The sequence below is a fragment of the Scyliorhinus canicula genome, chromosome 1 (assembly GCF_902713615.1).
Source record: "Scyliorhinus canicula chromosome 1, sScyCan1.1, whole genome shotgun sequence".
Lineage (NCBI taxonomy): Eukaryota > Metazoa > Chordata > Chondrichthyes > Carcharhiniformes > Scyliorhinidae > Scyliorhinus > Scyliorhinus canicula.
Genome location: NC_052146.1, coordinates 135,108,042 through 135,117,500, shown reverse-complemented (window position 1 = coordinate 135,117,500; position 9,459 = coordinate 135,108,042). Strand labels below are relative to the sequence as shown.

Genomic DNA, 9,459 nt, shown 5'->3' with positions numbered 1-9,459 from the left:
AATGTTTTTCAAGAAAAAATAGTTCAGGATGAACCATAAACACACAATGAGCCAAGAAGTTCCCTCTGCTCAGGGTACACATGTGAATAAATGAATGGATGAGGTCTGGAATATTTTTCAAAGATAGAAAATCAAATAAATCAACTGTAAATTTTAACATATCTCAGAGCTGTTGGGATGTTACGTGTAGTAACGGGTTAAAAAGATATTCGGGGATGTAGCTGGCTGCTGGGCTGACGGGTGAAATATTAAGAAGCACATTTTGCGCTGGATGGTCACTGGCTTTTCCCATTGAGCGTGTTGGAGCAGCTCAGTTGCTCTAGGGGGCAGCAGAGCCCCGCCAGTGACGGCAGGACGTCCGGTCGTAAACTTTGCGTGCGTTTTACAGCAGGCCGGAAAGTGAAGCAGTTGGTGTGGAAGGGCAAAAAAACGCCTGGGAGGTGAGAAGGGAAAGGGGGAGTTTTTTTTTGAACCGAGTCAGCCCGGGCCGGAGGCTTCTCCACTTGAATAGAAACAGCTGAGCAGCCTTTAGAGGCCACTGATGGTGGAGAGGAGGGGGGAAGGTGGTGGAGAGGAGAGGGGGAAGGTGGTGGTGGAGGGGAGAGGGGGACGGTGGTGGTGGAGGGGAGAGGGGGAAGGTGGTGGAGGGGAGAGGGGGAAGGTGGTGGTGGTAGAGGGGAGAGGGGGAAGGTGGTGGTGGTGGAGGAGGGGAGAGGGGGAAGGTGGTGGTGGTGGAGGAGGGGAGAGGGGGAAGGTGGTGGTGGTGGAGGGGAGAGGGGGAAGGTGGTGGTGGAGGAGGGGAGAGGGGAAGGTGGTGGAGGAGGGGAGAGGGGGAAGGTGGTGGTGGAGGGGAGAGGGGGAAGGTGGTGGTGGAGGGGAGAGGGGGAAGGTGGTGGTGGAGGGGGGGAGAGGGGGAAGGTGGTGGTGGAGGGGGGGAGAGGGGGAAGGTGGTGGGAGAGGGGAAGTGGTTTGTGAAGATGAGAATATGGCAGGTTTGAGAGAGAGTGAGAGCCCCAGAGTCTCCACCTGGGACCATCACCACCTGGAAGTTTCCCTCCAAATCGCTGACTTGGAAATACATCACTGTTCCTTAAATGCAATCTCCCCACTGACACGTGGGAGTCGCTTGCCGTAGAAATGCTCAAGCTGTTGCAAAAACATCCGCGATGGCGCCAGTCACCTTCAACATTGTAGGGTGGGGCACATGGAGGCCAAGTGTAAGCAGTGGAAGGAAAATCCAGATCGTCCCACCCACCCACCTCATCAGACAGCAGCTGCCAAACCTGCGGCTAAGTCTGCGGATCCAGGATTGAACTTTTCAGTCACCGCAGAATCCACCTCCCCGGAGCAGAAGCAAGTTAACCTTGACACTGAGGGACTGCCCAAGAAGAAGACTGTCACTGGGTCAAAATCCTGGAATTCCCACACTAACAGTATGGTGGGTGTATCTACGCCAAGTGGACTGAAGCAGTTCATGAAGGCAGCTCACCACCAACTCTTTTTTTAATATTTTTATTAAGATATTTGAAAATTTTTAGAATAATAATAATAATGACATAAACATGGTAAAATAAACATTACCACCCACAACCCAACCTTCACACACCCGAACCATAAATCAACAATCCATCCCTCGTTCCCTCTTCCCCCCCCCCCCCCCCTTGAAATTCTGTTTCTGCTGACATTTTAATTTCCCCCGAGAAAGTCGACGAACGGTTGCCACCTCCGGGTGAACCCGACCGTTGACCCTCTTAATGCGAACTTCGAGACAGAAACCCAGCCATGTTGCTAATCCAGGTCTCTACACTCAGGACATGTGAAAAAAAGGAAAACTCCTTCTCCCTTGGCCGTGCAAATCTCCATGGGCCGACTCCACACCCCCCCCCCCCCCCCCCACCTGTTCCACAGACCCCTTCAATTCCGGCCTCCTCCCTGTCTTGGATTTTGACCGGTCCAATTCCGGATCAACGACTGTGTTAAAGTCTCCTCCCATGATCAGGTTATGTGACTCTAAGTCTGGGATCTTACCTAAAACCTGCCTCATAAATTCCACATCGTCCCAATTCGGAGCATATATGTTCACAAATACCACTCGCATCCTCTCCAGCATCCCACTCACTATTATGTACCTAACCCCCTTTGTCTGACACGATTCTCCCTGCCTCGAATGCCACTCGTTTGTTGATCAAGATCTCTACCCCCCTGGTCTTTCAGTCCAGTCCTGAGTAGAATACTTGGCTAACCCACCCCTTTCTCAGTCTCGACTGGCGTGTCTCTTGTAGCATTGCCACGTCCGCCTTCAGCCCCCTAATGCGTAAACACGTGAGCCCTCTTGACCGACCCATTCAGCTCTCTGGCATTCCATGTAATCTGCCTGGTCGGGGGGCTTCCACACCCCCCTCCGACCGACTAACAATCACCCTTTTTAGGCCAACCTCTAGCTCCCGCCCTCCGCCTCCTCGAGCCATTCACCGTTCCCGACCTCCCATTTGTCCATGAGTAATAGTTCCTCCCCTGTCAGCAAAACAGCTCCCTCTCCCCGCCCCCCAGCAACAATACGAGAAACCCAACCCCCCAAGTCAAGCTCCAGCTTAACACCTGCTCACCCCCCACTGTGCTTCCGAGTGTCAGCTGACCCATGCTGACGTAATAGCACCTGCCCCGGGCATCAAGCAGTCTGTCCCCCCATTGTTCTCTCCCCTCACTTTGACAAACATTAAAAGCATCACATTCCCCAGTAAACAAACATCAGAAAGAACAGTGAAGAAACAGCCACGTTAGGAAAAAAAACACCCAAAAACAGAACCAACCCCAAAGACCACCCCCCTCTGACCATCTCCCTGCAAGGCAAAGTTACCTTTACCATCGAAACAGCCCCTTATTACACATATACTTGTATAGCCCAGCACAACACATCACCGCCACAGTACTTCTCCAAGGTTTCAGTGACTTTTAATTTGCCTCCAGCCTCTTTTCTTTAACAAAGGTCCATACTTTGTCTGGTGTTTCGAAGTAGAAGTCCCGTTCCTCATGTGTGACCAACAGACGGGCTGGGTACAGCATCCCAAACTTCACCCCATTCTTAAAGAGGGCCGTTTTTGCCCGCTTAAACCCAGCTCGCCCAATGGCCAGATCCGCGCACAGGTCCTGATAAATGCGCAGCTCACAATTCTCCCACTTGCTACTCCGTTCCTTCTTGGCCCACCGCAGAACGTGTTCCTTGTCCAGGAAACGGTGAAAGCAAACCACCATTGCCTTCGGCGGCTCGTTCGCTCGGGGCTTCTTCGCCAGGGCTCTGTGCGGTCTATCCACTTCCAGGGGCCGAGGAACGCCTCAGCCCCCATCAACTTCACCAACATGTCCGTCACATAAGCCCTTGCATCCGATCCCTCACTGCCTTCAGGGAGGCTGACAGTTCTAAGATTCTGCCTCCTGGACCTGTTCTCCAGGTCCTCCAGCTTCTCCTGCATTCTTCTCTGGCGGTCCTTCATCATCTCCACCTTGGTCGACAGCACGGTTATGTATTCCTTGTGCTCGGACACCTTTTTCTCCGCCTCCTGGATTGCTGTTCCATGGGTCTCTTGATTCTGCACAACTTGATCAATCGAAGCCTTAATTGAGTCCAGCGTGTCCTCCTTCAGCTTGGCGAAGCAATCTTCGAAAAACTTCACCAGCTGCTCCGTCGACCACTCTGCCGTCACCCCTTCGCGCCCTTGCTCGCCGCCATGCTGTCCCGCGTGACCGGCTCTGCTCACATCTTCCTTATAGGACTTTGCCTTCTCACACATCCACTTCTGGTCCAATTCTCCATACACCGGAGGGGGATTTCTCAAAGGTCCATCACAGGCGGGAGCTATCAAATGTGCAACCTACTCCATGGCTGCCACCGGAAGTCCACCACCACCTTCTCAAGGGCACCTTGGGATGGGCAACAAATGTAGGTCTTGCCAGTGAAGCCCACATCTTGTAAATTAAAACTTGGAGGTGCCACTAGTACAGATTGGAATTTACAATACATTTGAGTTGGAAAGGTGAATGGACTGAGAGTAGGGGAGGTTGTCTGGTTAAATGAAGATTTTATAAATCAATTCACTGAAGGACATGGTTGAATGGGTTGCCACTGTGCACATTAGAATAAGCTAGAAAGGAGATAGTGGGGCACTGAGTCCTGGAAACTATAGCCCTCTTATTGAATTCTTTGAAGTAGCAATAAAAAGAATAGTTAAGGATAATACAGTAGATGTCACACTTTGATAAGGTACCAAATAATAGACTTGTCTGCAGTCAGAGTCTGTGGAGTCAGGGGGCAAGTAGTTGTAAGCAAATGAGAAAATAGTACAGAGGTTAAAGGTAATCACTCAGACTGGCAGGGGATAGGAAGTGGTGTTCCACAGGGATTAATGCTGGAATGGCTGTTCCCTTTATTGTAAACCATTTGGACTCTGTAAAGGTACAATTTACAGATAACACTAAATTGGGACAATACTTAATACAGAGGAAGACTGGCTGTTCAATTTAGGTATTCAAGAGGGCATGAGATGATTATTTGAAGAGAAACTATGCAGGGGTATGGGGAGAGATGGGAGAATGAAGTCACGATGCTCAGTTGGAGTCAGTACAGATACAGTGGGCCAAACGACAGCCTCCTGCACCGTAACAATTTTGTGATTTTGTGCTGTAGATATAGTGCTGCTCTTTGATGCTCATCCGGCTCACTTTTGAATATTTGTTGTAATCTGCATTCACTGTATGTGCTACAACTTGCTCTGTAGGTTAGTGACTCTTAACAACTAGTATCTCCTAAAATCAAACTATGTTTTTCTGCTTGTGCATCTCTTTATTCCTCTTGGTCTCCCTTATCTATATAGATTGGTTAGCATGTCTACTTAGGCCAGGTCTAATCCTTTCATTATTTCAAAAGACCCTAATCAAATGCCTTCAGATTCTCTACTTTCCTAGTGTAACAAAAGCGTTCAGCTCTCTAAACCGACTCATAACTGAGAGCCTTTGAACAGAGTATTAAACAAATATCTTTCCAATGAACATTTTCCTGGCCCTCAGCATATGAGCGATCCAAAGCAGGATGCAATATTCTAGTTGAAACCAAGGCCTTTCACAATGGCATAATAGTGTTTCTTGTTTGGAATTGTCGTGACAACATCTTGTTTGCTTTTGCAATAGCCTCAAGGAATTGATAAAGCATCTTTAAGTGACTCATAACACCCAGATCCTTGAACGTGGCATGCTCCCCGTTGTGAGGGAGGGAGCAAGAGATAATTGTGGCGCTGGATGCGGAGAAGGCCTTTGATAGGGTGGAGTTACTTTGCAGTGTTGGAACGGTTTGGGATACGGTCCAAACGTGTCGTCGGTTAAGTTGCTTTATAGGGAGCCCACAGCGAGTGTCCGTATGAATAATCTGAACTCGGGATAGTTCCAGTTCTATAGGGGAACAAGGCAGCGGTGCCTTATGTCCCTCCTCCTGTTTGCATTGGCGATAGAGCCTTGGCCATCATACTGAGGCAGCCGGATAAGTGGAGGGGGCTAATGAGGAGGGTGGAGCAAGGGGCTGTTTAGCACACTGGGCTAAATCGCTGGCTTTGAAAGCAGGCCAGCAGCACGGTTCGATTCCCGTAACAGCCTCCCCGAGCAGGCGCCGGAATGTGGCGACTAGGGGCTTTTCACAGTAACTTCATTGAAGCCTACTCGTGACAATAAGCGATTTTCATTTCATTTCATATGTCGATGATCTTTGGTACATCTCAGACCCGTCCCATGGTGGGGGATATAATGGGGCTGTTGACTCGATTTGGGTCTTTCTCAGGATACAAACTGAACTTGGAGAAGAGCGAGTGCTTTTCAGTTCCTCCGCCGGGGAGGGGTGCGGATTTGGAGGGGGCTGCCGTTTCGTGTGGTGACCTCCCAATTATCTGGGGGCTCAGGTGGCTCTAGATTGGGCCCGGATGTGTAAATTAAAGTTCGCGAGCCTGGTGGGTCGGGTCAACGCGGATTTACAGAGGTGGGGTAGCCTCCCTCTGTCATTGGCAGGCCAGTTTTTATTTTTATCCCAATGCCTGCCAGAGTCTTTGCTGAAAGTGTTTTTTCTGGGAGTGGAGTGATTGATCACATTGTTTATTTGGATGGGCAAGGTCGCCAGAATTTGGAAAATGTTGCTTCAGAGGGTTCGGCAGTCGGGTGCGTGATTTGACTCTGCTGAATTTGATTTATTAATACTGGGCAGCGAACGCCGAAAAGGTGCTGGGCTGATACGGGGACCAAGAGGAAGTTTGGGCTAAGATGGAGTCGGGTTCATGTAAGGGGTCGGAGTTGCGGGCGCTGGTGATGCCGCCACTTCCGTTCTCCCCAAGGAAATACTCTGGCAATCCGGTGGTGTAGCAGCTGAAGATTTGGAGGCAATTTCGGCAGCATTTTAAGCTAGGGGCGGCTTCGAAGATGGTGCTGATATGTGCAAACCACCTGTTTTAGCTGGCTAGATGAGATGTTAGATTTTGGGGCCGGGAGGACAAGGGGATGGTATGAATGAAGCATTTGTTTCTGGAGGAGCGATTCAGGAGTTTGGAAGAGTTGACGCAGAAGTTTGGAATCCCACAGTCTGAAACTTGCGAGGAAGTTCTTTCCAAGAGAGAATGCTGTCAGTGGCGGGCATGGAGGAGGGGGGTACCTCGGGGATTCATGGGGAGGATTCTGGAGGAGGGTATGGTACCGCTGGAGGGGGTTACGGCTAAGTGGGAGGAGGAGTTGGGAATAGCATTGGAGGATGGGGTGTGGTGTGGTGTGAAGTGTTGCGCAGAGTGAACACCATTACGTGTGCGAGTTGATTCAATGAAAAGTGGTGTATCGGGCACATTTAAAGTGGTTGAGGATGAGCTGGTTGTCTGAGGGAGTGGAGGACAAGCAATCTTTTTGAGCCCAGTCCCATGAGGGCCACATTTGGGGTGTTGGAGCTGTAGATGGGGGCGGGGAAGATGTTTTAGACTTTGCCTTGCTGATTGCTCGCAGGCGGGTCCTGTTGGGATGCAGGTCAGCTTATCCGCCCTGTGTCTCCAAATGGCTGGAGGATTTGATGGAATTCCTACACCTTAAAAAAGTTAGGTTCGCCTTGAGAGGGGCGACCGAGGGATTCCACAAAAGATGGAGCCCATTCATTCTGTAATCTCAAAGAGTTGGACACCATCAGCTGCTTGGGGAGGGGGCGTGGAGTAGGGTTTTTGTCATAGTTCTGTCTGTGGTGGGGTGTCTTTTTTGTGTATAATTATATACATGTTTTGTATAAAACTTAATTAAAATGTTGCAAACAAAAGCACGGAGATCCTTCCCGCATTCTGCATGGTGTAAATATTCAGCTTGGAAATTCCCCTACCCAACGCGCAATGCTACATTTATTTCCATCAGTTAATTTGTGAATGTCCTGTACTTCCACTCTCAGCCATGCCGTTGATTGATCTTCAAGAAAAGATAGGTCTCAATATTGATAAATGGCTGCTGGTCCAAAGTGGTGGACAACCCAACGGGCGTGCAGCTCGTTGCCATGCATTTGAAAAGGAGTGGATTGAGTGTGCACATGGAATCGGGAAGATCAGAGCCATGAAGGAGTGTAAACTGGAAATGGACGATTTCCATGAATGTATGGATCGGCAGAAATTGGTGAGTATACTGTGGGGTCGGGGTTATGTGCTGTCCTGTCACAAAGATTTTGGTAAACTATATGGGTATGAAATTATTTGGCCAAATTGAAAAATACAACTGTGTATTCAGCCCCTCAAGCTTAGGTTAGATCAAAAATTATTTGAAGTAACACACAATTGTAGTGTTGGAAGCCATCTGAAATGTGGGTATCACCCTAACTTGGTTCAAGTACCAGTTTTTGTTCCCCACTCTGCAATGACTTTGTACCCATTCACTAAACACACATGGCAATACTGCCATGTTGTCAGGTAACTTCCCCATTGCCTATAGCAGATTAGATCTCCACAAGCTCCCAAGTGTTTTGCTTACATTGCTTCTGCATGTTGCCTTGTTTACAGAGAAAGAGGCTGGCAGAAATCAGAATGCAAAAGGAAAAGCTGGTGAAGGAAGGCAAGTACACTCCTCCAGATCACCACACTGGCAATGATGAGCAACGTCCATAAGGTGCTGCCCTCGCTCTATCGCATTGGTCAGAGCAAACATCAGTGAGGATCCTCTCACCAGTTCCAGCTAAAGACTGAAACACTGGAGTTGGTCTGTTAAAGATTATCGTGAAAGCCTGTATGCCATGTGTTTAGTTGTTGTGGGTTTGGCCAAATCTGTATAATTTAACATCAGAGAATAAATTTAACTTAATGTGACACTGCTTGCTATGTGTTTTCTTTTTTTTTTAAATGTATTTTATTACAAACGTGTTTTAAAAAACAGTAACATACACAACACACTCAAGACCCTCACAATCCACAGTTTTACCCCTTTTTATCCCCTGCGCCGAACAGTTCCTCAAACATTGTCATGAACAACCCCCACCGTGTCTCAGAGCCCTCCTCCGACACTCTCAACTCAAATTTGATCTTTTCCAACCATAGAAAGTCATACAGGTCCCCCACCCTGGTGGTGTATATAGGACTACCAATTCAGCAAGATCCTCCGCCAGGCAGTTAGAGAGGCGAAGGCCAAGACATCGGCCCTCTTCCCTGCCAGCAGCTCAGGCATTTCCAATACCCCAAAGATCACTGCCATTGGGTCCGGTCTACCTCCACCCCCACAATTTTAGATAACATCCCAAACACCGCTTCCCAGTAACTGTCGGGCTTCCCACAACTGCAGAACATGCGTGCATTATTCGCCGGCACCCGCCTGCACTTCTCGCGCTCGGCGGCCACCCCTTGAAAGAACCCACTCATCTGCGCCCGGGTCATGTATAATCTGTACACCACCTTGAATTGAATCAAGCTGATCCGCGCGCAAGAGGAGGTTGAATTCACCCTGCGCGTCGCCTCACCATAGACCCCAGTCTATTTCCTCCCCCAACTCCTCCCATTTGCACTTGATCCTCACCACTTGTGCCCCCCCCCCCCCCCCCCCCCCCCCCCCCCCCGTTCCCTCAACCACCCATATATATCCCCAATCCTACCCTCTCCCAACTTGTTCAGGAGTAGCAATTGCTCTGATAAGATACCCCAGCAACCTGGGAAACGCCTTCCACTCCTTGCAAAGTCCCGCACCGTTGTAGACCTAAACTCATTTCCCTTCAGCAACTCAAACCTCTCCCGCAACTCGACAGTCTCATACTCCTGTACAGCCCAAAACTCCGTGAACATTGTTAAACATAACATGCTTGATCAGTATGCATTGGAATTGTTGCCTAGCCACTTAACTCCATCCCTCATCCTGACCACTGTCTGAGACGGAGAAACATAGAAATTGGGAGCAGGAGGAGGCCCTTCAGGCCTGATCCACCATTCATTATGA

At 49.3% G+C, this 9,459-nt stretch overlaps 1 protein-coding gene across 1 annotated transcript; it reads left to right on the top strand.

Moving 5' to 3' along the window:
- Window positions 1–266: 266 nt before the first annotated feature.
- ndufs5 (NADH:ubiquinone oxidoreductase subunit S5) lies at window positions 267–8,345 on the top strand. Its single transcript, XM_038800635.1, has 3 exons — window positions 267–440; window positions 7,445–7,662; window positions 8,043–8,345. The coding sequence occupies exons 2-3, from the start codon at window positions 7,447–7,449 to the stop codon at window positions 8,145–8,147; spliced, it is 321 nt and encodes a 106-aa protein (XP_038656563.1). The 5' UTR covers window positions 267–440; window positions 7,445–7,446; the 3' UTR covers window positions 8,148–8,345.
- The last annotated feature ends 1,114 nt before the right edge of the window (window positions 8,346–9,459 follow it).

Excerpts from the sequence above, each read along its gene's own strand:
- ndufs5 (XM_038800635.1), top strand. The coding sequence starts at position 7,447 with ATGCCGTTGATTGATCTTCAAGAAAAGATAGGTCTCAATATTGATAAA. Across the intron at positions 7,663-8,042 it reads GTATGGATCGGCAGAAATTG|AGAAAGAGGCTGGCAGAAAT; the intron begins GTGAGTATACTG and ends CCTTGTTTACAG.